We start from the raw sequence: 27,131 nt of genomic DNA, 5'->3' as shown, positions 1-27,131 counted from the left end.
TTTCTGCATCTATCTCCTCTTCTACTTGGAAGAATTCGCTACAGACACCATCAGTGAGTATTACTATCATCCACTCCTCAGAGCTGCCTCCCTAGAACCAGGTACTCGCTCCTCGAGGGCCTGCCTCCGTTCCAGCGCCAGTGCCATCTCCTACGTGGAACCGCTGTGTGACTAATTTGCCAAGTCTCCCTGCTCCCAGGAATCTGGTACTCGCTCCTCAAGGGCCAGCTCTCCCTATCTCGTGGCTTCTCCATATTTCGGACTCTGTGAATGTTCTATTGTAATCATTCTCTCAGTTCTCTCCACTACAGCACTGCTACCGGAGGAACCGCTGTTCCAGCGCCTGGGGAATACTAGTCCAGCCAGGCTACATCTTCTACTCACTACTGCCACCTCTGGTGGCTTCCCAAACTGTCTAAATAAAGATAAATCTGTGTTTGTGTGTCCAAGAGTTGAGCCTGACCTGTGGCCCCTCACAGGACTTCCCCCATGGGTGTGGTCAGCCGCCATAGTGTCCAAGGATCCACCCAAACCTCACTAATTATAACAGTGAGAGAGCAGAAGTTCCCTACTTTGCGGTTGTGAATTGATGCAAAGAGGTCTATGTGAGGGTAACCCCAACGTTGGAATATTGAGTCCGCTATGTTGGAGTTGAGGGACCACTCGTGCGGTTGAAAGGTGCCACTCAGTTTGTCTGCCAACACATTGTCCACTCCCGGCAAGTAGGTGGCCCTGAGGTACATCGAGTGGGAAAGGGCTTCCGCTCATATCTGTGCAGCTTACTGACACAGGATGTAGGAGCCTGTTCCCCCTTGCTTGTTGATGTACCACATGGCTACCTGATTGTCTGTTTGAATCAGGATGACCTGGTTGGAAAGGTGATCCTGAAAAGCCCTGAGTGCATATCTAATTGCACGAAGCTCCAGGAAATTTATTTGGTGTTTGGCTTCCTCTGGAGACCAAATGCCCTGAGTTTGCAGGTTTGCAACATGTGCACCCCAGCCGAGGTGGGAGGCATCTGTTGTCAAAGTTATTTGACAACATGGCACAGTCTGAAAATAACCTGGACCATGATATTCTGATTCTTCATCTTTCTTCCTTCTGGGCTAAAAGTATTATAGGACTTCTTGCTCTTGTATGTTTTACAAATAGCTTTGATGGGGACTTCGTCTTTGATGATTCAGAAGCCATTCTCAATAATAAAGGTTAACTACATTTTAGCTGGAGGCTACCATCCTGTAAGCTTTCATGTTGTCAATATAATACTGCTCTGTATTGTTTCTTTGCTAATGCTTGATGTCTTCTCAATATTGTTTGGAGGCCTGACATACAACAGTAAAGGAAGAAGGCTAGACCTTGCTCCAAAAGCATCATTTCTCGCTGCTTTGCTCTTTGCTGCACATCCCGTGCACGCCGAATGTGTTGCTGGCATTGTTGGCAGAGCAGACCTATTATGTGCCCTGTTCTTCTTGTTATCGTTCCTTGGCTATTGCAAAGCATTCATAGAAACATCAATTTACCAAAATAAAGCATTTAGACTGGTGCCCGGGAACTAGGCCCTGCATCCAGGCCTTAGCACCCGACCAACCCCGGAAGTGACGCTGCACCCGGACGAGACCGCCCACCCCGAGACAACCGGACTCTTTAAAAAGGTCAGTCGTAGGCGCCCACCTTCTCTTCGGCCGCCGACCGCCTCGATGCCCCGCGTGGCTGACGCAGACCCACCGAGGTCAGGGACCGACCTGATCGTCCACCGCTGCTGCCCGGGAACTAGGCCCTGCACCTAGGCCTCAGCACCCGACCAACCCCAGAAGTGACGCCGCACCCGGACGAGACCGCCCACCCTGAGACGACCAGACCCTTTAAAAAGGTCGATCGTAGGCGCCCCGTGCCTGGCGATACACGCCGAAGGAGCGCGACAAAGGGGCTGGCCCCTTTGAGAGCCCCTTCGTGCCAACCCCCAAGTACCACCCAATCAAACCCTGCAATAACCCCCCTTCCACCCTAAACCCCCACGCATACAACAACAGACAGTGTCTACTTGCACAGCCACACACTCATAGTAATAACTATCCATCCAAGTTAACCTAAACCCATAATCAACTATGGCAGCCCACACCATCCCGATCAGCAAACGCAGAACATCCAAAAACACCCCCCTTCTCATCAACATGCCCACAGCACATAGAAAATCCCTCATTCCTATCACAATCTCCCCCCTCACACAGCTCCTCAGCCTCACCACTCTCTCCATCATCTTATTCAACTCTCAATCCCTAGGGAAAAAAGCCCCCATCCTCAACGGCCTCCTCCTAGACTGTAAACCTAACCTATGTGCAATCACAGAAACCTGGTTAAAACACTCAGACACAGTCCTCCTCAACCAACTCCCTACCCACTCCTACGACATCCACTCAATTCCTAGGCCAAAGAAAAAAGGTGGGGGGATACTACTTGCCGTAAAAAAGCATCTTAACATAAAATCTATATGCATCAATCCCCCACCCAGACTGGAAATTGGTCTTTTCAAGTCCCAAGAAATACAAATTTGCCTAATATACGCCCCTCCAAACCTTCTTGAGCAAAATCCCTCACCACTCATCGAATACATCACAGTCAATCTAAACACTGATGCCCCCACCACCATCTTAGGCAATTTTAACCTGTACATAGATGACACCAACCCCTCCACCTCCAGCGAAACCCTACTTAACACCCTCAATGCACTAGGATTCCAACAACTCATTAAAACCCCCACACACAAAGCCGGACACTCCCTTGACCTAATATTCACCAACTTCCCCATCCACGCATCCCAACTCCATTCCTGCACACCCGTGCCATGGTCGGACTTCTACCTCATAAAAACATACATACACATAAACTCTCCCACCACAACACCTCCAACTCATGGCAAAAGCATACAATTTAGGAAACCTTGCAAGAAGGAGGACCTCACAGCTGCTCTCACTAACTCTCTATACAACCTAGACCTAGCTCTGGCTTCCTGTACCAACATTACTACAAACATTGCTAACACACTCTGCCCTCTCACTTCCAAAGAAATAAACCACGCACAACATGCAAAAAATCCTTGGTACACCCCACTTCTAAAAAACCTTAAACTTGACCTTAGACTTCTTGAAAGAAAATGGTGTAAGAACCCCTCACCTACCCACCTTGCTCTATACAGATCCGCCCTGCAAACCTACAGAATAACAATCCTCAAAACTAAACGTGACCACACTGCAGCAAAAAAATACATGACTACCAATTCAACCCCAAGGCCCTATTTGCCTTAGTCACTGAACTCACCAAAACTAAACCCCCCAATAACCTGGACATCGATCCCAAAGCAATTGCGAAGAACTTGCACAATTCTTCCATAACAAGATAAAGAACATCCTGCAGCGCTCTCCACCCCATACCCCCTAACCTTCCCTATACATTGCAACGATAACCCAACGATGGACACACTAGACACTACCTCTGCTCTAGAAATTGAAACCATACTAAAAAAGCTCAAGCCATCCTCACACCCCCACGACACCTTACCCACAAAGCACTGCTAGACATCCCAGCATTATCGCCAAGCCCTTAGCGCAAATAATCAACTGCTCACTCACCTCTGGCATAGTTCCCGATTCCCTAAAACTTGCAGTAGTCAAACCCATCCTAAAAAAAACTAACCGTGACACCTCAGACCTTTCCAACTACCAACCGATATCCAATCTTCCCCTCCTCGCTAAAGTCATAGAAAAAGTGGTCAACGCCCAACTCTCAACTTACCTCGAAACCCACAACATACTTGCACTCACTCAATTCGGATTCTGAAAATTCTTGAGCACAGAAACCCTACAGCTTTCCCTTGCCGATACCTTGCTAAAAGGAATGGACCATGGCCACTCTTACATCCTAGTCCTACTTGACATCTCTGCTGCCTTTGATACAGTCAACCACGACACCCTAATAAGACGCCTTTCTGAAATCGGTATCACTGGCTCAGCCCTCCTCTGGTTTACCTCCTACCTTAAAGATAGGCACTACGTGGTCAAAATTGAAAACTCTGAATACACACCCACCCTACTTACCCAAGGGGTCCCTCAAGGCTCCGCACTCTCATCCACACCGTTTAACATCTACCCTCCTCCCTCTCTGCCAACTACTTACTGACCTAGGGCTCCCAGATTTCCTCTATGCTGACGATATCCAAATTCTCATTCCTGTCCAAGAATCACTAGACAAAGCCAACAAAACATGGGAGAACTGCCTCAGCTCAATAAACCACCTCCTTACCGGCCTACACCTTTCTCTGAACACTGCTAAAACAGAACTCATCCTCATTTCGCAGCATAACACCACCAAATACTTAACAGACAGGAATCAACATGCACCCACAATTTCCTTCCAACCTCAAGCTCGTAGCATCCGAGTCACCATTGACAGCCAACTCAATTTCAAAAAATTAATCAATGCTACAATAAAAGATGCATTCTTCAAACTCCACACCCTTAAGAAACTTAAACCGCTCCTACACCTCAATGATTTTCGCACCGTCCTACAAGATACCATCCTTACGAAAATTGACTACTGCAATGCAATCCTCCTAGGACTGCCTGCTTCATACATTAAACCCCTACTCCAATCCCACCTGCTCACTAGTCCCTTGGTCAGACCACTGAGTCATCTACACGACCCTTAAGATCAAAAATCCCCCACCTCAAACCTCCACCAAAACCACCATCCATTTCAGGAAACCATGCCCACTGGACCAACTCAGCGAATTGTGCTCCAAAGAACTAAACCAGCTAGACTTATCTGACGCCACCACAGCCATCACCTCAATGATCAAACTTACCAAAAAAATTGCAGATCAAATCTGCCCAACCACCACTAAAGTAATACAACCTGCACTTGACAACAGAAAACCTTGGTTTACCCTGGAACTTAAATCCCTAAAACAAAAACTAAGAAATATAGAACAAAACTGGAGGAAAAACCCCTTCGCTGTATCACATGCTACCTACAAATCCACTCTCAACACCTACAGAAACGCCATCCATAAAACCAAGAAAGATTTTTATGCAAAAAGAATCCACAATTTCATTTTTGACTCAAAGGCCCTCTTCTCTTACGTTTCATCACTCATCAAACCATCTTCTACTTCCATTCCAGACCACCAAGCACTCAACAAAGCCAACAAACTTGCCAATTATTTCAAGACAAAAATCTCCAACCTAACCCACTACCTTACAACCCACAGCCTCTCACCAACACCCCACCCCACAACCCAGCCTCAACAGAATTTTAGCCTAGAGTTCTTTGAACCCACCTCCGCCCTGGAGATTGAAAATACCCTTAAGAAACTCAAACCATCCTCCTACCCATCAGACCCATTACCGACAAACCTGCTCACCGCCATCCCGAACACCATTGCACAACCACTAGCGGAAATCATCAATACCTCTTTATCTCAAGGCATAGTTCCCAATCAGTTAAAATTAGCAATTCTGAAACCTCTGCTGAAAAAGGCAAACGCTTTCCCTACGGACCCGGCTAACTTCAGACCCATCGCAAACTTACCTCTGATTGCTAAACTGATGGAAAAAACTGTCAACAAGCAACTGTCAGAATACCTTGAAGATCACAACATACTCTCCCCGGCTCAGTACGGCTTTCACAAATCTCTAAACACCAAGTCCCTTCTCCTTTCTCTCACGGAGACCATCCTCCTAAACCTGGAAAAAAAACAATCATACCTTCTGGTGCTTTTAGATTTATCCTCAGCTTTTGACACGGTAAATCACACAATACTCATAAACCAACTAGCAAACATAGGCATCAAAGGTTCAGCACTTAGCTGGTTTAAGTCATTCTTGTGCAATAGGTTCTACAAAGTTAGGATAAATAATAAGGAATCTCAACCTGTCCTGTCAGACCAGGGAGTCCCTCAAGGCTCATCACTATCACCCACTCTCTTCAATATCTACCTCCTCCCACTCTGCCAACTACTCTCAGACCTCAAGCTCACTCATTTCCTATATGCGGATGACATACAAATTCTCATCCCAATTACCGAGTCACTTCAAAAAACCAACACCCACTGGAATGACTGCCTTCAGCCAATCAAACACCTACTTACCAGCCTCAACTTAGTGCTGAATGCCAACAAAACGGAGATGTTACTTATTTCCCATGACTCTCATCAACCTCTGCACAACCCACTAGCTTAAACATCGATTTCATCTCGGACGTCAGGGATCTAGGAGCACGGCTGGACAACCAACTAATCTTGAAAAAATTCATAAACACCACCACCAAAGACTGCTTTTACAAATTACAAGTCCTCAAAAAGCTAAAACCTCTCCTTCACTTCGACTTCCGTCTAGTTTTACAATCCATCATCCTAACAAAACTCGACTATTGCAACTCTATCCTACTCGGACTCCCCATCAATACCATCAAACCCCTACAGATGGTCCAGAACGCCGCCGCCAGAATCCTCACAAACGCCAATAAAAGAGAACATATCTCCCCCATCCTCCGCTGTCTACACTGGCTACCCATCAAATACAGGATCCTTTTCAAAGTTCTCACTATCATTCATAAAGCGATACACAACATCTCGCCCATCACGTTAAGGATACTTCTTCGACCACATACATCTGCTAGCCCCATCAGAAGCGCATATAAAGGCACACTGTATGCCCCTCCTGCAAAACATCACTAAGGAAGAGAGCACTATCTACTGCAGGACCTCACCAATGGAACACACTCCCCCCAGACCTAGGACTTGAACCCAACCTACCGGAGTTTAAAAAAAACCCTAAAAACCTGGCTCTTCAGCCAAGCTTTCCCAGATACGTAAAGCTACTAGGATGACATGATCTGATACCTTAATTTAAATCCCTTAATTTAAATGCCATCTTAAGCAGCTCACCATGCAGATGCTCTTTATAAGCGGTACTTCCCCCTTGCCGTCCTCTTACTCTCCCCTTCTTTCTCTTCCCCCTAGATCCTCCCTCCTCAATAGACAACGTTGATCTCCTCCCTCCCACGTCAGTCCTCCTCTAGAATCCAACCGGATCTCCCCCCTCTTTCGGCTCCCCTTTTATATCCCTCCCTCTCAAAGTTGAACGTCCTTTCTGGTAGTCATTCCCTTAATGCATTCATCTATTACTCTCCTTTTTGCTCCCTTTCCACTACCTTGATCAATTGCTTCATTATAAACCAGTGGCGAGTTACTATTTAATTTTATGTAAAGCCTCAGGCTTGCACTTATTACCCCGGGCAATTTCTTGTTCAATTGTTAAATTGTTATATTAATATTAACTATATTAATACTAACTGATTTAATCGTTATATGTAAGGTTTTAGAGATTGACTATCTAACTGTTTTATGTAAAGCATTGGGTGGGTTTGTAAACCCCGGGCGATTTGCCGTTCCATGTAAACCGGATTGATTTGTATTTCATACAGGAATTTCGGTATATAAAAATTAAAAACAAATAAATAAACAAATAAATAAATAAATATTTGAATGTGAAAATAAAGTTTAAGATGTATGAAGAAAGACTGGATTCAATGTGGTTCCTGCTCCAGCCTGTGAAGATTTATTCAGCTATCCCACATATGGTGTGAGTTTGAGGATTTTTTTTCTATGCTTAGCACAGTGAAAACCCAAGTCTCCACCAGAAGAAACAGAAAGAGAGAGTTTATGGAGTACACCCTACCTAAAGAAGTGGGTTTCAGACAGAAGAAGTGTCGCTAGTACTACAGAGCACTGAAGAATTAAAGCACTCTGGCTCAAAGAAGAGCACAGAATTTGTTTTTCCCCTTTAAGAGTGGGCTTTGGGGCCTGGAAGGGAAAACAAGGTTAGATTTGAAGTGAGTAAGGGGGACAAGTTCCGCTTTCTTGAGTCAGGGAATTAATTAAGTGAGTAAGTGGGTACATAAGTAGGTTTTTTTTTGTTTTTTTACCTATGCAAAGAAAAAAAAAGAGAAACAGTGTGCAGGAACAGGATGTGGTCCTTACCAAGACTGAAGTTACCTAAGGCTGTGGTTATGTGGGTGCACAAGACTTGGCCTCCAACAGCAAGCTAAAGGTGTGCTATGCAAAAAAAAAAAAAAATGAGCCAAGTGAAACACTGAGCTAAATTTACAAGCATTGCTTCACAGCCTCCAGGTGCAGCTACAAGAAAATGTCCTGAAATACCAGATTTTTTGGGCAAATGCCAAGAAAGATCAGGAAGCACACTGGGCACATGTAACTGCTTGACTGGCAGAAATAAAGCTGGATACAGAGGATACATAGCAGTTTAGTGAGTCACATGACTGCAGCTCAACTTTCCAGAGGGACATTACTGCAGAGGAAGCTGAAAGCAGCAAAGCGGATAAACCAGAACAGACTCTGAGTGGCAAGAGCCCGAGGAGGAGAATGCAACTGACCAGGAGGAATACCAGAAGAATGATTCTGCAAGGTCTGAGTCTAAGATATTAGAAAGTTCATGGTGGAGCTTTATAACCTCACTTGGAAGCGGTAACACAGAGTGCCCAGAAAGGGGCTGTATAGAATAGCCTGTTGGATGCAGCACTAATTGGCCTATGGAAGGCAGGGTGGAGGAGCCAGAGGGAGGTGTGGCAGAGAGCCCTATGAGAGATGCTGCAGACTGGCCAGACAGAGGCATTGCAGAAAGGTCTGAGGGAAACGCTGCAGAAGAGCCAGCAAAAGGCGCTGCAGAAGGGCCAGTGAGAGGTGCTGCAGAGAAGTCAGAGAGTGGTGCTGTGGAATAGCCAGAGTGCGGTGATAGTGGCAGTGCAGAGGAGTCACAAGACACTAGCATGAAGAGTGGAGAGCACTCACAACAAGTTCAAGAGAAACCACCATAGGAATCCCTTGAGCCCAGCTGGGAAAGGAGTGGGACCCGGAGCCATCAATGGACTCAGTCAAAGGACTGGGAGTGAGCACAAGGCAAAGGGTGCAGTAAGTGGTGCTAATAATGTTGTCTGGGGTACCCTAATTTCTGGGGGTGAGCATGACCCTAGAACACTGACCCCCAGGTCTAGCTAGCGGGAGGCCAGATGAAGGGGAGTGGAGATTTGATGCACTTCCCTTGATGGGATCCAGAGGGAGTGAAAACACTCAGACAAATGGGTCCAGACAGAGGGGGAGGGTATGTTAAGTAGCAGCCCTAAAACCCCTCCTTAACCTATGCAGGAACAGGTATCTAGCTTGATCCACCTTAAATTCTATAGTGAGAGAGCCCTGATGGGAAGGGGACAAAAATGTAAGCCCAGCTGTGATCAGGGGGTTCCATGACTCCAAGAGGACCTCCTGAACTCTCTCTGTATGAAGATATTGGAGAAATACACTGCTAGAAAAGGTAGGCAGTCTACTGATGTTTATGTAAGAGTACACTCCTAGAAGAAGGTAGGCAGTCTACTGATCTTTTTGCTTGAATGTGATAATAAAGTTTAAATTGCATGAAGAAAGGCTAGAGTCAGCATGGTTCTTGCTCCAACCTGTGAAGATTTGCTTGGCTATCCCACAATGGCCCTAAGAGTTTTATTATCACTTTTGATCAGATCACTTTCGAAACATGTTTTACTGTCATCTTCTTTATTGGCTGTTACGATCCCGGGCCGTGCCCCGGTCCCTCCACCTACCTCGGGGGCGGCCTGGGCCGTTTCGGGGGTTCCTCGGGCCTGCAGGCCCTCCAGCGCGTCTCTCCCTCCTCGGGAGAGACGCCGACGGTCCGTCGCGGCTGGCCCCGCCCCCTGACGCGCGTGCACGGGGAGGAGCTCCACTTAAAGGGGCCAGCGCGGGAAAAACCTCAGTCCTGCTGTAGGTGACGTCAGATGTCCTCAGGGTATAAGTACCCTGCACCTAGATCACTCCAATGCCTTGCAACGAGGTTCCTCAGGTTCCCTGATCACTAGTTTATTTATTTATTTATTTATTTATTTATTTATTTATTAACTTTTTTTCTGCTTTCCAGCAGATAACCTAGGAGGCCACTTTGGCAAAATTTCCAAATCCCAGTTCTGCTCTAAATGTAAGTAATATTTTCAGAACTTTTGACAAAAAACAAATGCCAGCGCTGCACAGTTCCACTGGAAAACCAAGTTTCCAGCAGATTAGCACACAAAAAGGCTACCAAAATATGGTAAGAACTGTAAACTTATTTATGTTCTTAACTATGAAATGTTTATTTCATAAATATTCTGGCAACAAACCTGTGCATTCCATCTCTTATGCTCTCCATCAAGTTGATGAATTAGTACTTCTGCAGCTTTTATTATTTCTTGTGCTTTGGTTAATTCTGCCTCAAGTTTGGCAGCTTCAGTGGTTCTAGTCTGAAACCTGTAAAACAAAGTTGCCTTTAGCATATGCATATTTAGATTATATAGGTAAGGTCAATAACCATTAAATAAATAAATATCATACATATATCATGAAACTACAACTGTTAGAAGACAGTACCATTTGACTATAGAAGAGACATTAGAGCCCAGTCTGATTCATGGCTTTAATGAACTTGGCCAATATTCATAAACAGTAATGATGGCAGATAAAGACCAAATGATCCATACAGTCTGCCCAGCAAGATGCTTATGGTAGTAACTGCCCTTCCATGCTGGTTACCCATATTCCTTCTATTAAGAGTAGTAACTAGTTCCTCTGTGCAGGATATCCCCATGCATCCTTTCCTTCATTTCCAACTTCTAGCCTCTAGGGCAGCGCTTCTCAACTGGTGAGTCATGACATACCAGTGTGTTGAAAAACACCGGCAGGTGTGTCACGTCTCCCGGTGTCCCACTGCCCCATTGTACTTTCCTTCTCCCTTTTCCAGCCCCCTCGGGCCAATTGGAAGCCTCCTTTCTTCCTACCTCCACTGCCCAATGGGAAGCCTCCTTCATTCTGCCTGCCCCCACGCAGGCCAATTGGAAGCCTCCTCCCTTCTACTTGCCAGTGGGAGTAGGAAGAAGGGAGGAAGCCTTTGATTGGCCCGTGAGGCAGGCATCGCCTAGCCCGGGGGTGGGAGGAATAGCGGTGTCGAACTCCAATGAAGCAAGGCCGCCACGAGAGCCCATTCCCATGGCGGTGAAGAGGAAAACCCGACCCCGACGAAGCAAGGCCGCCAAGGGACTGTGGCGGCGAAGAGGAAACCCGACCCCGACCGAGGCCACCACGGGAGCCCATCCCCATGGCGGCAAAGAGGAAACCCGACCCCAACCGAGGCCATCACAGGAGCCCATTCCTTTTTTCCTGGCCATCCTGGCCACTTTCTCTTTCACTGTGAAATCACAGAAGCATACTACAATGTCACAAGGAAGATTATTCCTGGGCTGCCCCAGAGCTCTGTGCGCTCTCTCAAGCTTGAGAGTAGGTAAAGGCTCAGCCATGTCTTCTGAATCTAGCAATTGAGTGTAGATGCTCGTCACAACCTAAAAACAGTCCTGGAATGCAGGCAGCTCAGGAACCCCACAAAGTACAGGTTAGACCTTATGAACTTGTTTTCTAGGTCCTCCATACACTCCTCCTGCTCCAACACTGAAGTTGAGAGGCCTGCTACATCTTCCCGGCAGGACACATCTTCAGCTGCCTGCTATTCTGCTCATGTCTCCACCTCCTCTACACGTTTCCCTAGGTCTGCGATCTCACCCCACAGCTCAGAAAACATGTTACCAAACTCAGTTTTAAGATGCGCCATATCCTGGCGTATTTTGGAGAATGAGCAGTGAAAACTGGCCTGTGAGGGTATCCCCTCCTCTGACTCTTCAGGGCAGAGTGCATCTTCTGCAGTGGTGGACTCACATGAGGTGGCAGCCATGTTGTCCTCCTAACCGCAGCAATGGGCCTGAGACGCTTCCCAGCTTGCAAAGGAGAACTTTTTAAAATTGGGGGGGGGGGGGGGGGGGGGGGTTTGAGACATTTATGTTCAAACTTGTTCACACACATACCGGCACAGCAGATGCAAGCCGATTCAGCGTCAGGATGGCAGCTGATTGCAATTTCGGGTTGGGAGCTCCACAGTTAGGCAGCCATCTCTGGAGGTGACATCACTTCCTCCGACCATTAGTAATGCTACTACAAGACTGTGGTTTTTGTCTATTTTACGAGGACAATATTCAAATTACAGCCTTTATGAGCTCCAAATTTCCTCCAGATCTATCTGGTTTCAATGTCTTGACCATGTAGCCATTTGGCTACATTACCATAGATTACTGTAACTGTCGAAGGAAGCGGACACTTGTGGTGTGGTTGGCGTCACTTAATGAGCAAGTTCGCTAGGCCCACATGGGCACCTGGCAGAGAAGTCCATAGGCGAGACTAGCTGGTACTTCGCCTATACCAGCTGCCTCTCCTGCAGGTTGAGCCCCTGGGTTTTGACGGTCAGCAAGACTTAGGTGAGCCCCTAGGGCTATCCAGAACGAGAGTCCAATCTGAGCAAGGGTCATGGAAGGCAGCAGAATGGGTAACAGGCCAGAAGTCAGGGCAGGCAGCGGGATTTGGAGGCCAGGCCAGGGTCAGAATCCAGGTAGTCAGTCCGAGACAAACAGGTCAGACAAGACAGACAAGATCAACAGGACAAGCAAGGAAGGGAACAAGTGGGACCTGGGAACAAGAATGGGGGGGGGGGGGGGGCAAGGAAACAGACAAGGAACAGAGCACAGAGGAGGCCCACACACTGCCTGAGTGTCTTCCCTCCCAGAAGTCTTTAGGTGTGTGCGCACCCGATGTTTGCTTTCTTAAAGGGTCTGAGGCAGCAAGGTAACCATGGTGCTCTTGGATGATATCATCAGGCCTTCCCCTTAAAAGAGCTCCTTTTGGAGGAACTGTCCCTTGCCTTAGCAACAGGTTTCCTGTGCCATCATTGTTACAATCGGGGGGTTTAGTGTGCCCTTGGGCCTCAGCCCGACCCCAGACAGATCCAGGTCCGAACTGAGGGTTGACGGCGTGTTCCGCTATAGCAGACGGTCTGACCCTCTGCCAGGCCTGCAAGCTCCCAAGGCCAACAACAGGATGATGTTGGAATGTGAATGGTCCTCTGACCATTCCGAGCCCTTTTGGACCTGCCACTTGGAATGGCATGGAGCAGCAGGCCGGCCTGAGGATGAGGGTGGACGGGCCTTGACACGAAGACATGGCAGACTAGGATTGATACGACGGCATCACAGACGAAGACTTGGGTTGATGTGTCGGCATCATAGACGAGACTTGGGTTGATGCAACGGCATCACAGACGAAGACTTGGGTTGATGCAAGGCATCACAGAAGACTTGGATTGATGTGACAGCATCACAAACATGACGAGGAACTTGAAATCCAAACAAGACAAGACACAAGGCTGGAGGACATTGGCACTGTCTCTCAGGGCTCCCTACTCAGCCCACCCGCGGGACTGAGTCGCGGACCACCCTGTCCCACCGCGCGCCCTACACAGCCTGAGGAGACTGGTCACGGACTACGCTGGGAGCAAGATAAGTGCAGGAAGGATCCAGTCGAGGTGGGACTCTGACGACGGAGCTGCTGTCATCTAAAGCCCCAACACGGCTGGCAGGACAAGACGGCTCAGGAGCACAGGACACCAGTCCACTGCCGGCATCTCCCATGACGAAGCTGCATCACCCGGAGATCCACGGCCGGCAGAACAGAAGGCTCCGGAGCAAGCACGAACACCAAGGAGGGCTAGGACATCAGGAGGCGAAACACCAGGAGACGAACACCAGGACACCTGGACGAGGACCTCAGGCACGAAGACATAGCATGAAGACATAACTTGACATGGCGAGACGAAACGAAGAGGAGCTCCATGAAGAAGACCTGACGGAGCTCTGGCAGGCAGGAGCCTCCAGAGTGAAGTAATTCCGATGCAAGGCGAAGACTGAAGAGACAGAGCAGCCCTTTATAGGGCTGGAGCAGGAAGTCCAATCAGAGGTGGGGCCAGCACACTTCCTGTTTCTGGCCCTTTAAATACAGAAGAGAGACGCGCACCGGTGCCTAAGGGGAAGCAGGAGCTTGTGCAGGACCACGGACAGCGGCCTGCACCGACGTACAACATGAGAGACGCAGGGCTGGGCCTAAGGAGCAGGCCCGATGATGGCAGCGGCTCCAGCCGCTGCAGGAGGCCCCGGGGGTGGCTCCAGCCGCCACTCGAGCCCGGGGATGCAGCCCTTGCGCCACAAAGAAGAAACTGAAGTCGGTGGCGGCTCTGGCTGCGAAGAGGACGCTGTGAAGTCCGCAGCACCGGCCGCGGTGAAGACTGCTGCCAGGGAGAAACTTCAGCCACGTAAGCAGGCCCGACATCGGCGTCCATGCCGCGTCGGGTGAAGGGGCAGCAGCAAGGGGGGAGTGTCTGCTCGCGGGGGGATCCACGGGCAGGGTTCATAACACTCATGTTCAAGTGCATGTTGCTATCCCTGTCTCTTTCTAGCCTTGTGCCTTATTCCATATTTCAGTTTTGATTCTCTTCAGGTTTCTGAAAGGAACAATTAGATACACACAAACATAAGAGAAGCAGATGCAACACCACATCCATATAGGCACCTCACAGTAATGGAAGCACAAACTCCTTCCACTGCAGACAGATTGTTAACAGAAAATCCTGCAAAAAAGATACTCAAAATATATTCAGCAAACCTATCATAACACAACAGTAGTAACACCAAAGACTCAAACAACAAGAACCCTTCCTGTGAAAAAGCAGCACAGTAAATATTACACTGGGTCCCAGAATACACATACACCTCCTACAGGGGAAATTAAACAAACCCGATAGTTATATATCCCTACACAGACACTACATGCTAGCAAAATCTCTCACCTTGGTAACACGCACAGAGCAGAGACATACCCTCACCAAATACAGAATAAAGGATTACAAATTAGAACCAGCAATATGCATGGCAGGAAGAGGAAGCTTCGGCTCTGGGCCTGCGCAGTGTTGAACCACAGGAGGAGCAACAGCGCTTTGACCCTCCCCACTGAATACACAGGAAACAGTGCAGTATCAGCCCCCGTGGCCTCAAGAAGAGGAAGCTGCCTGCTGGACTTCTGCATCTGATCGGAGGAAGTGAATGTGTCTGATGGAGAAGGGGGAAGAACTGAACATGTGTGTGTGTGTGTGTGTGTTTGTGTTTGTGTGTGAGGCAGAGAGCTTGTCTATGTCCTTATGTATGTGTGTGAGAGCATGTCTGTATGGCGGTGTTAGAGCAATGTTATTTCTGTATATGTGTGTGAGAGCATGTCTCTGTGTGTGGGAGAAAATGTTATATGATTCAGCATTGTGTGTATATATGAGAGAGAGGAGAAGATTGTGAGCAACAATTGCTTTCCTCTCAATTGCTAATCCACAACAATCTCAGTGTATCTGGAAATCAAAAGCAAGGGTTTTATCTTTTTTTAAGTATTGGGTGGTATATGTGACTGCAATTTTGAAATATTTTATTGGTCTTTGGAACATTTATATGAATTTTATATTACTGGATGTTATTCTTTTTCTCAACTTTTTTTAAATATTCTTTTTATTAGTATGGTTTTACTTCTATTGATGATTTTTAATTCCTAATTTTATTGTTTGATGTTTTATGAAGAATTGTAATGTTTATGTTTTACAGTTCAGTTGTTGTTTGCACGTTTGTATTACTACTTTATGATCACTTTATTCTGTATTTGGTGAGGGTCTGTCTGTGTTCTGCATGTGTGATTGAGGTTAAGCATTCTGCTAATGTGTTGTTTCTATGTAAGGATCTATGGAAGGGTTTTTCTGTTTTCCTAATAGGAGGTATATTGGTGTTTTAGGGCCTAATGTAAGGTTTGCAGGGTCACCTTTTCATAGGGTTATAACTGTTTGAGTGCTGGAGGTTACTGTTGTTTTGGAATGGAAGGTTTATTATATTGTAATTTAGTTTGCTCATGGCTTTCTGAAGAACAAGCTCACACTCAACATGTATTACAATAGTCCTAATACCATATGTGTTACAAATATTTTTTTGGCATTTATGCAGGGTTTTTTGGTTGATACCACAGCAGTACAAGTAAATATAATATACATGCTGTTGCAATATTTTTACTTCAAAAGACTGTATTTTGAGTGTGTTTCTTCATGCAAAATCTTTTACTCTAATTCTAAAAGCATAATTTGACATTGTATGTGGAGAGGATGTTGGTAGGGGAAGCTTGGGCACAAAGTTGTAAGATTCACTTAGGGTGCCTAATACTCTTGCATTGACCCTGATTAGTAAAAGAATACAAATTAATTGTAAAAAAAAAAAAAAAAAAAAAAAAAAGAATGAGGAGGGGCCAACCCAGTAATTGTTTACACAGGACTGCAGAAAAATTAGCACTGGCCATGAATGGTGGTGCCCTGTGGGGATGCGCTGGTGTGGTTCCCATCCCTCCCCAGTGAAGAGATCCCACGCAGTAGTGCAATGTGGTGATGCACTGGCAGATGATGAAGGGAGGAAAAAAGGGGGAGGGGCCCTGCAGGGGAGACAACACTGAATGCTTTTGCAAGGAAGTTGCAAATATAAGATTTATAATAAATAAATAAATTGGACCCTGGGCACCAGAGACCCTCACTACGCCTTTGATTGGCGCCCATATACATGCTTACATGGGCATAAGCACATATACGCCTACATTTTATATAGTCCATGCAAATATGTGCACATTATTTAAAATACATCTAGCGCGCATATATGTGTAACTAATTTTAAGCAGTTACCCAAGGAAACATTATTCATGTATTTTCCTTAAGATTTGATGGCTTTTACAGGTGCAAGTGAGAACAATTTTAAAACATTCACACGACAAGGACATTACCATTTTTACCAATTTGTCCACCTGTTTGCTCACTCTATCTCTAGGTCATCCAGATCCTCTGGTTTTCTGCCTGTTGTTCTCCCCAGTTTACCCACACCCCTCACCCAGACATTTTTTCACTTTAACAGTGTTTATGATCACTTACACCTGATACTCAACAGAAGTAAATATTAGGGATGTGCAATCATTTTTGCCGAATTGGAAAATTTCAAAGAAATAGTCCAATTCGGCATGGGTTGGAGTACCTGAATCCCGAGATGGATTTCCCCGAACTTCGGAGAAAATTTGTTGTTTGGGTTAGCACGGGGGGGGGGGGGGGGGGGGACATTTATTTAAAAAAAAAACCAAACCCAACCTAAGATGGTGCCGGCCGTCCATTGCTCCTATCATTTGACAGGGGCCGACCAATGGCACCGGTAGCCCCTGTCATATGGTAAGGGCAAAGGGCCACCAGCGCCATTTTGTTTACTGGCAGCTGACGGCCTGAGAGTGGGAGATCGCTCCCGGGACCCCCGCTGGACCACCAGGAACTTTAGGCAAGTTTTTGGGGGGTCAGGAGGGTGGGGGGTTGTAATTAACTAAATATGAAGGGTTGGGTGGGTTGTTGTTTTTCGGCGAAAATTGCCGAGAAAAAGCCCAACTCGTTGGAAAACGAAGTTTTCCACTTGTTGTCCGACCCATAGCCTGACCCGGCAGAAAAAAACAAAGCACATCCCTAGTAAATATATACAGGTAAAAGAGTGATGCTTGTCACTTTAACAGGTTTTAAAATAGCAACTTACACGTGTACATGTTGGTCCCTCCCCAGGATGTGCCTGCCCCGCTCCTGGTCTTCTCTTTTTCCCTACTTGCAGTTTCTCGTTGTCCCTATGTTATGCATGTAAGTAGCTTTTGAAAATCTATCCCATAATGCTTACTGTATTACTTTTATAATATGTAACAATATATATCTGCCACTGGATTTAAAATCTGTGAGTAATTAATAATTAAGGAAGGGTAACAAAAATGTTTTTCTTTTTCAGTCCACAAACATATTTTCCATTAAACTTTTTATGTAATGGGCTATACAAAAAGTATTTTTATATATACTGATATAAATTTAGGCCCTGATTTATTATTCTGCAATTTAAGAGAAAAGCCCTTGATGTTCTTTTCTTGTGATAGTTATCCTTGGGAGGAACAAAAGATTTAGAGAGATTGATATATTGCAGGATGTATTTTAGCATCAATGTATGCATAAAGGGGTAGATTTTAAAAGAAGCGCGATCAGCCTACTTTTGCTTGCGCATCAGACTCAAGCAAAAGTACGCTGGATTTTAGTAGATACGCGCGGAGCCGCGCGTATCCACTAAAATCCTGGATCGGCGCGCGCAAGGCTATCGATTTTGTATAGCCTGCGCGCGCCGAGCCGCGCTGCCTCCCCCCGTTCCCTCCAAGGCCGCTCCGAAATCGGAGCGGCCTTGGAGGGAACTTTCCTTTGCCCTCCCCTCACCTTCCCCTCCCTTCCCCTACCTAACCCACCCGCCCGGCCCTGTCTACACCCCCCCCTTACCTTTGTCGGGGGATTTACGCCTCCCGGAGGGAGACGTAAATCCCCGCGCGCCAGCGGGCCTGCTGCGCGCCGGGCCGCGACCTGGGGGCGGGTACGGAGGGCGCGGCCACGCCCCCGGGCCGTAGCACGCCCCGTACCCGCCCCCAAAACGCTGCCGACACGCCCCCGGAACGCCGCGACGACCGGGCCCGCCCCCCGACACGCCCCCCTCCGAGAACCCCGGGACTTACGCGAGTCCCGGGGCTCTGCGCGCGCCGGGAGGCCTATGTAAAATAGGCTTCCCGGCGCGCAGGGCCCTGCTCGCCTAAATCCGCCCGGTTTTGGGCGGATTTAGGCGAGCAGGGCTCTGAAAATCTACCCCAAAGCTTGCTAACTCTTGTAGGAAGGTTTATAAGATAGTGAATATTGGAAATTATTGTATTTTTCTTGTGTAATTTACAATTATGATGTTTTAATACTGTATTGTTTATTGTCTTTACATTTATGACGGTATGCAGTATAGTGCTGATTTTGATTTATTTTGATTTGTCTATATACTGCTTTGGACAGAAAAACCAAACCGGAGAGGTGATTTATAAATTATTTAAATTAAATTGTAGCCTTTAAACTTGTTAAAATTATTAAAAAATGTACAAGGTTCTGGCAAATGAAAACTTACTTCTCTTTCAGCTCTGACACTTTTTGTCCAACAGAGTTAAGCTGATCTTCTAACCTCTGCTTTTTGTCTTCAGTTTTCCTCAAGTTTCTAAAAATAAGAACAATTTATTAACATTTAAATTTACTTGATATTAACAAAAATTAAAAATACTGTTACTAAAACAAACATTTAAAACTGAATGTTCACTAATGAGTGAAAAAGGTGCTATTCATAAATTATGTTATAACAATGCTGATCAAATACTGCTTAATAAGAATGGGGCCAATATTCAGTAGGCCATTTAGTGGACAAGTTAGCCGGATAACGTATCCTGTATATTCAGCAGGATAAATGTCCCACTGAACATACTTGCTTAAAGTTATCTGGCTAAATCATAAACAACTATGTTTGAATATAGTCATTTATGTTATTAAATTATCTGGCCATGTGTGTTGGGATAACTAACTACTTAACTGGATATCTTTAAATATCCAGCTACATAGCACTGTCATAAGAATGGAAAAACTATAAAATATAGGAGCCTCTGAGGCAATCTCATCCCCATTCCCACAATATCTTATGAAGCCCCTGTGAGCCATTCTTGTCTCAATCCTAAAAAGTTTTGGCTCCAAAGTTCCCTGTCCCGGTTTTTGTTAACATTTATACAGATCTGACCCCTACCTTCCCTCCCACCCTCCTGCAAAGAAGAGAAATGTGTAGATCCCACTCTTCCCCTGACCCTCCCATTCCTTCCCAGTACCTTTTTTTGTTTATTGCCAGGAGCAAGGGATCCTTTGCCCCACTCCCAGTACCTCCAGCGCTGCTCTAAGCGCAGCCTGTAGCTGTAAGAGAAGGGGATCTAGAGGCTGAGCAGGAAGCTTAAGCTTAATGTAAGCTAACGTTTCCAGCCTTGCCTGTCTTACAGTAGTGCTGGAAATGTTGGGAGCAGGGCAGAGGGTCCCTTTCTCCCGGGCAATACAAAAGTTAATGATGGGGAATGGGGAGGGTCGGAAGGAAGGGGAAATCCACATCATTTCTCTTCCTTGCAGGAGGGGGCAGGCTGTTCATCTAGATTGGTATAAATGTTAACAAAAACCAGGAAAGGGAGCTTCGGCACTAAAACTTTTGGGCGGCTGAGACGAGAACAGCCTGACAAGGCTTTTATAAGATATTGTGGGGGGAAGGAATAGGTTCCAATATTTTATACTTTTTCCATTCTTATGACAGTGCTACTTAGCCAGATATCATTTAAAGACATCCAGTTATCCAGCCACACATAGCTAGATATCTTTAGACCTGTTTCCAAGTAGGTCTAAAGTTATGCAGCTAACTTAGGGTCTCATTTTCCAAGGAGTTACCGCATGTGATAATTCCACAAACCATGTTAACAGCAGTTAATGCAAATTTTTTATTTCATATTCAGGGGGGGTGGAGCAAATCCTGACAGGCCTGTTTCAGAGAGAGAGAGAGAGAGAGAGAGAGAGAGAGAGGGAGAGAGAGGGAGAGAGAGACTGGCCATAATATCATGGCCCATAGGGAGGTATTTGTATCCCTATGGTAGGCCCACCTAGTAACTCGACGTGGGGTTTAGGTAAGAGTGTAGGAGGTTAGGGGCCACTTTGACATTCTGTGTGAATACCTACGAACAGAACAGTGGTCTCTTGTGAAGATTTGATGTCCTTCGGAGTGAGGAAACTCACTCAAAGATGAGATTTGTGCAATGTTCTCTCCACCTAGCTTGTTGTTACCCAGGCAGAGAGTCCATCAAGCTAGGTGGAGAGAACACTGCACAAATCTCATCTTTGTGTGAGTTTCCTCACTCCGTAGGCCATCAAATCTTCACCAGAGACCACTGTTCTGTTCGTACGTCTCACGTTGAATGTGAAAGTGGCCCCTAACCCCCTACACTAACTCTCTCTCTCTCTCCCCCCCCCCCCCCCCCCCTTTTTGGTATTGCATGCGATACCAATGCGATATTGGAAAATGAGGCCCTTAGCTGGATACACCCGATATTTGGCTAAGTTAGCCGCATAACAGAACTCCTCCCTAGAATGCCCCTTTTATATTTGGCTAAATTATAGCCGGATAACAACTTGTCCGGCTATAACATACCCAGATAACTAGCTGAAATTGCCATATTTGCCATTTACATGGATAAAGGAAAATTAGTTCTTACCTGATAATTTTCGTTCCTGTAGTACCATGGATCAGTCCAGACAGCTGGGTTATGCCTCCCCTCCAGCAGATGGAGTCAGAGAGAAAACTGAAAGCACCCCCTAGATATACTGGTGTGCCACCTGTGATCCCTCAGTATATGTGATATCAAAGCAGAAGTAATAAACTAGCCACTTTCAACACTGCCCCCAATAGATTCCCAAAAGATTACTCTATGTATAGTATTTTAACTTAGAGGCCAGATCAAACAGCAACCTCCTTGATAATAGAGAAATCAGAAATAACAAGTATGACACCAAAGAGTGTACAAACAAACATGAAACAATGACAAACCGAACATTGAAAACACTGCATCTGTTGTGGATATAAACTGTAATGGAAAAAATTACAGAACACGAGCGGACTCCCAGAAAACTGTGGGCGGGCGTCTGGACTGATCCATGGTACTACAGCAACGAAAATTATCAGGTAAGAACTAATTTTTCTTTCCCTGTACGTACCAGGATCAGTCCAGACAGCTGGGATGTATCCAAGCTGCCTTAACTGGGGTGGGACCCTGAGAGTCCCGCTCGAATCACACTGCTCCCAAAGGACTGTGTAGACGGCCCACGGACATCTAGGCGATAATGCCTGGCAAACGTATTCCAGGATTTCCAAGTGGCCGCCCTACATATCTCTTGAGAAGAGACCAACTGAGTTTCTGCCCACGAAGTCGCTTGAGAACGCAATGAATGAGCCTTAAGCCCATCAGGAACAGGCTTACCACAGCCAATATACGTGGATGCAATAGCGCCCTTCAATCAGCGTGCGATCGTCGCTTTGGACGCCTGGAGACCCTTCTTGGGTCCATTCCATAACACGAAGAGGTGATCTGACCTTCTAAAGTCGTTGGTAACCTCCAAATAGCACAAAAGAGCTCGACGGACGTCCAGGCGCCTCAAGTCCTTACCTTGAGAAGACCGCAGTTCCTCTTCTGAAAAAGAAGGCAACTCTACCGTCTGGTTGACATGAAACGCTGATACCACCTTAGGCAAGAAGGAGGGTACGGTTCGTAAAGAAACTCCTGAGGCAGAAATAAGCAAAAACGGTTCTCTGCAGGAAAGAGCCTGAAGCTCCGACACCCGACGAGCCGAGGAAATGGCCACAAGAAATACCGTCTTGAGAGTCAGATCCTTCAACGAAGCCGTTTTAAGAGGCTCAAACGGGGCCGCACACATGCCACGGAGTGCCAAGTTCAAGTTCCAGGAAGGACAGGGAAGCCTAACGGGAGGACGCAAGTTTCTAACACCTCGCAAAACACGAGCCACATCTGGGTGACGCGCAAGGGAAGTCCCTTCAATCTGACCTTTCAAGCAACCCAGAGCCGCTACCTGGACTCGAAGCGAATTATACGCCAAACCCTTCTTCAGGCCATCCTGTAAGAACATAAGGATATGAGGCACGGACGAACGTCTGGGCGATAAAATCAACCCGGAACACCAATCATGGAAAACCTTCCAGACCCTAGCATAAGCAAGCATAGTGGAAGACCGACGCGCCCGAAGCAGAGTAGACACAACCGCCTCCGAATAACCTCTCTTCCTTAACTGCTTCCGCTCATAAGCCAAGCCGCCAGACAAAAGTGATCCGCCAGATCGAAAAATACCGGACCCTGACGAAGAAGATTGGGAAGATGACCCAGACGTAGCGGACCGTCCACCGCCAGATTGACGAGATCCGCAAACCACGGGCGACGCGGCCATTCCGGAGCCACGAGAATCACCCGACCGTGATGGGACTCTATGCGTCGTAACACTTTCCCCACCAGGGGCCACGGAGGAAACACATAAAGAAGGATGTGCCGGGGCCATGGAAGCACTAGCGCATCCACCCCTTCCGACGCGTGCTCTCTTCTTCGGCTGAAGAAACGCGCCGCTTTCGCATTTTGTCGAGTCGCCATCAGGTCCAATCGCGGGGTCCCCCAACGCCGAGTGATGAGACACATCGCCTTTGTCGAGAGCTCCCATTCTCCTGGATCGAGGTGCTGCCGACTGAGGTAATCCGCCTGAACGTTGTCCACACCGGCAATGTGGGTGGCCGTGAGGCGCGACACGTTTCGTTCCGCCCAGTCCATCAACAACGCCGCCTCTGTCGCTACCGCTCGACTTTTTGTGCCTCCTTGCCGATTTATGTACGCTACTGTGGTCGCATTGTCCAACAGAATTCTTACCGGTCGGCCGCGCACCATTGGCAGGAGGCAACGCAAGCCCAGACGTACCGCTCTGGTCTCCAATCGATTGATGGACCAAGTGGACTGGAGCGCTGACCAGGTGCCCTGGACTGCTCTGGACTGGCAAACCGCCCCCCAGCCGGAAAGGCTGGCATCCGTCGTCACCACAATCCAAGACGGAGGTTCCAAGTCCACTCCCTGTAGGAGATTGTCCGGAGTTAGCCACCAGGAGAGACTGGAGCGGGCTGGCTCCATCAAGGGCAATTACATCCCGTAATCCTCTGATCTGGGATCCCAACGAGATAGAAGCGCTGTTTGTAATGGCCGCATATGCGCAAAAGCCCATTTTACCATCTCCATAGTAGACACCATATGACCAATAACTTGTAAATAATCCCAAACCGTGGGAGTCGCAAGGTCCATCAGGCGCCACACCTGTGCCATGAGGTTGAGCATGCGATGATGAGGAAGAAAAACCTTGCCCACCAAGGTATCGAACCGAGCGCCCAAAAACTCCAACTGTTGAGTCGGCTCGAGTCTGCTCTTCACGAAGTTGACTACCCAACCCAACGACTGAAGTTGACGCACCACCAAGGAAACCGCCCGTTTGCAGGCCGCATGCGACTTTGCCCGGATGAGCCAATCGTCGAGATAGGGATGTACAAGGACTCCTTGTCGACGGAGGGAAGCCGCGACCACTACGAGAACCTTGGTGAACACTCGCGGAGCAGTGGCCAATCCGAAGGGGAGGGCACAAAACTGGTAATGGCACCCTAACACCGTGAACCTCGGGTATCTTTGATGTCGCTCCCGGATTCCGATGTGGAGATATGCCTCGGTCAGGTCCAAAGAAGCCAAATATTCTCCCTTGTGGACGGCCGCAATAACAGACCGTAGAGTCTCCATCCGAAAGCGAGGCACGCGTAACGCCTTGTTTACCCCCTTGAGATCCAGAATTGGCCGGAAGGTGCCCTCCTTTTTGGGGACCAGGAAGTATATGGAATACCGACCCGTCCTGAGCTGGTCTGGCGGGACCGGAACCACCGCCCCCAGCTCCTGTAGATGATCAACTGTTTGAGCTTTAGCCTGCTGTTTTTCCCGCGGACCGCACGGCGATATCATAAAAAGATCCCGGAGGGGACGTACAAAATCCAACTCGTAGCCATACCGAACAACGTCGAGGACCCATTGATCCGAAGTTATTTTGACCCATTCCTCCCAGAACCGGGACAGCCGACCTCCGATAGCGGGAACGGAGGAATGGGCCTGCGCACCTTCATTGCGTAGGCTTGCTGGTAGCAAAACTTTGTGAGGAGCCTCCTCGTTGAGGCCTCCTGCCACGAAAGGAAGGAGACCAGGACTGGGTTCTCGTCGTCTGCTGCCTCTGGGGAAAGGAACCACCTCTTCCCGCACGGAAACGCCTTTGACCCCGAAAACGAGCCCTGGCATTCCCAAACGATCGAGATTGACGAGGCTTATCCTCCGGCAATTTATATACTTTGTTGTCTCCCAGGTCTTTAATGAGCTGATCTAGCTCCTCGCCGAACAGTAACTTGCCCTTAAAGGGGAAGGAACCTAATCTCGCCTTGGAGGTGGCATCCGCCGACCAACGACGGAGCCAGAGCAACCTCCTGGCCGAAACCGCCGACGACATAATGCGAGCTGAAGTGCGCAACAAATCATATAAGGCATCCGCTGTATAAGCGACCGCAGCTTCCACACAATTGGCTTGCTCTGCCTCGCCCGGAGGAAGCTCCTGCGTGGTCAGCAACTGCTGGACCCATCACAAGTTGGCCCTCTGCACAAGGCTGCTGCATGCCGCTGCCCGGACACCCAGGGCCGTCACGTCAAAGATGCGCTTCAACAAGACCTCCAAATTACGATCCTGGAGATCTTTCAAAGCTATACCACCCGTAACAGGGATAGTCGTATGCTTAACCACAGCCGTGACAGCCGAATCCACCGCAGGTGTCTTCAAAAGATCCAGGGATTCCTTAGGCAAGGGATATAGCTTTTCCATCGCTCGAGTCACCCGCAGGGAAGCCTCTGGCAGCTCCCACTCCTTTGAAACAATCTGCAAAGCTTTGTGATGGAAAGGAAAAGTCTGAGGGGGGGGGCCCGAAGTCCCGCCATAGCGATATCCCCTGTAGAAGTGTCCGCCTCCTGGGGCGGTGCCGTCAGCTCTAGCTCTTGCAGGACATGGAGAATAAGGGAGCTTAACTCCTCCTTGCCGAATAAACGTAGCACCTGGGGGTCATCCCCCTCTACGGACACCTGTTCGTCCGCCGTCAGCGAATCCGAAGCCCCCGTAAGATCCGGAGCGGCTTCTGCGTCTCCCGTGTCCTCAGTCGTCCCCCCCCCGCGGGCGGGGAACATTAGCCCCGGAGGGCCCCATGCCCAGTGGCCTCCCCTGGGGCAAGGAAGTTTTGGGGACCTTCGGGGGAGAAGGAGCTTCCGCCTCCCAGCCAGACTCAGCCTGCAAAAAAGCTTTGTGCATTAAACGCACAAAATCTGAGGAAAATGGCACTGACCTCTTTAAATTCTTTTTCCTGGATCCTGAGAGAGGAGGGGCTTGAGGGCTCCCCAAACCGGGCGGGGAGCGCGGGCTCTGCTCGCTAGGGGAGGGAGGAGGGGAGATTTCATCCTCCGATGCCTCCAATTCTGCCTGCCTCATGGCCAAGATGGCCGCCGCACTCCTCCCCGAGGGAGGAGGGGCCGGGGAACGGCTGTCAGAAGCGCCTCGATGCCGCGGTGGAGAGGCAAGAGGAGAGCCGCTGCGGGCAGCACTCGACCCCCGAGAGGGTCCCTTGCCCCCGGGAAGGCATCGGGGACAGAGGCCCTCTCGGGAGAGTCGTGCCCCCGCCCCCCCACAGGCCTCGCAGGCCGAAGATCGCGGCATCGCGGGAAGGAAGATGGAGCCGCACGAAAAAGGCACCAAAAACGAAGGTGAATAAAAAATACAGCAGCACAGCGCGCCGGGTGACCTAGCCACCCCCTCCGGAGTCCGTAGAGGCTCTGGCAGGCCGGGGTTGAAACGGAGGAGCTCACTGCCTGTCCCCAACAGGCCTTAAGTGGCTCAAACAATTTAAAACCCCCTTTTTTTTTTCCCACCCCCTTCAGGGCTGGGACCCCTGGAATTGGGGGGAGGGTAACCGGCCCACCGGTAAGCTCTCCCCCAGCCTCAAGGATCATCTATTCCGGGAACTGCAGAGGGCACTGCCCTCTGTGCCTGCCCCACACTGAGCTCCAAACCGCGCTGCACCAAGACAAACACCACCACAGACAGACAAAAGCAAGAAAGGAAAGGAACTAAATGATCTTGTCCCTCTTTTTTCTTATTTATTTTTTTTTCCCAGTACAAATAAACTGACCAGGCCAGGACCGCAGGTTATGCCTCTCAATCTGCTGGAGTCAGAGAATATACTGAGGGATCGCAGGTGGCACACCAGTATATCTAGGGGGTGCTTTCAGTTTTCTCTCTGACTCCATCTGCTGGAGGGGAGGCATAATCCAGCTGTCTGGACTGATCCTGGTACGTACAGGGAACTTTTCAGTTATCCGTCTAAATGACTTTTGAATATCTACTCAATTGTTAATAAAATCCTTTCAAGAACTAATGATTAAAAATAAAGTTTAGTCCTCACATGGCAACAGAGTTTCTTGGATATTAATTTAAATCAGAGCTTTTACAGAAATAAAAAAGACACAAGTACTTAATAAAAGGTCTACT

General features: G+C 48.0%; 1 protein-coding gene across 1 annotated transcript in view; it reads right to left on the bottom strand.

The window, feature by feature from the left end:
- DYNC2H1 (dynein cytoplasmic 2 heavy chain 1) overlaps positions 1-27,131 on the bottom strand; it is a 1,848,033-nt gene that overhangs the window by 772,643 nt on the left and 1,048,259 nt on the right. The window contains exons 60-61 of the mRNA XM_029602426.1: positions 19,039-19,125; positions 10,237-10,363 (exon numbers count right to left, since the gene is read on the bottom strand). Coding sequence (XP_029458286.1) covers positions 10,237-10,363; positions 19,039-19,125 — 214 coding nt within the window. The remainder of the gene's footprint in view (positions 1-10,236; positions 10,364-19,038; positions 19,126-27,131) is intronic.

The sequence above is a fragment of the Rhinatrema bivittatum genome, chromosome 5 (assembly GCF_901001135.1).
Source record: "Rhinatrema bivittatum chromosome 5, aRhiBiv1.1, whole genome shotgun sequence".
In the NCBI taxonomy this organism is placed as follows: Eukaryota; Metazoa; Chordata; class Amphibia; order Gymnophiona; family Rhinatrematidae; genus Rhinatrema; species Rhinatrema bivittatum.
Note: the sequence above shows the minus strand (reverse complement) of the source record. Positions and strands in the feature narration are given on the sequence as shown.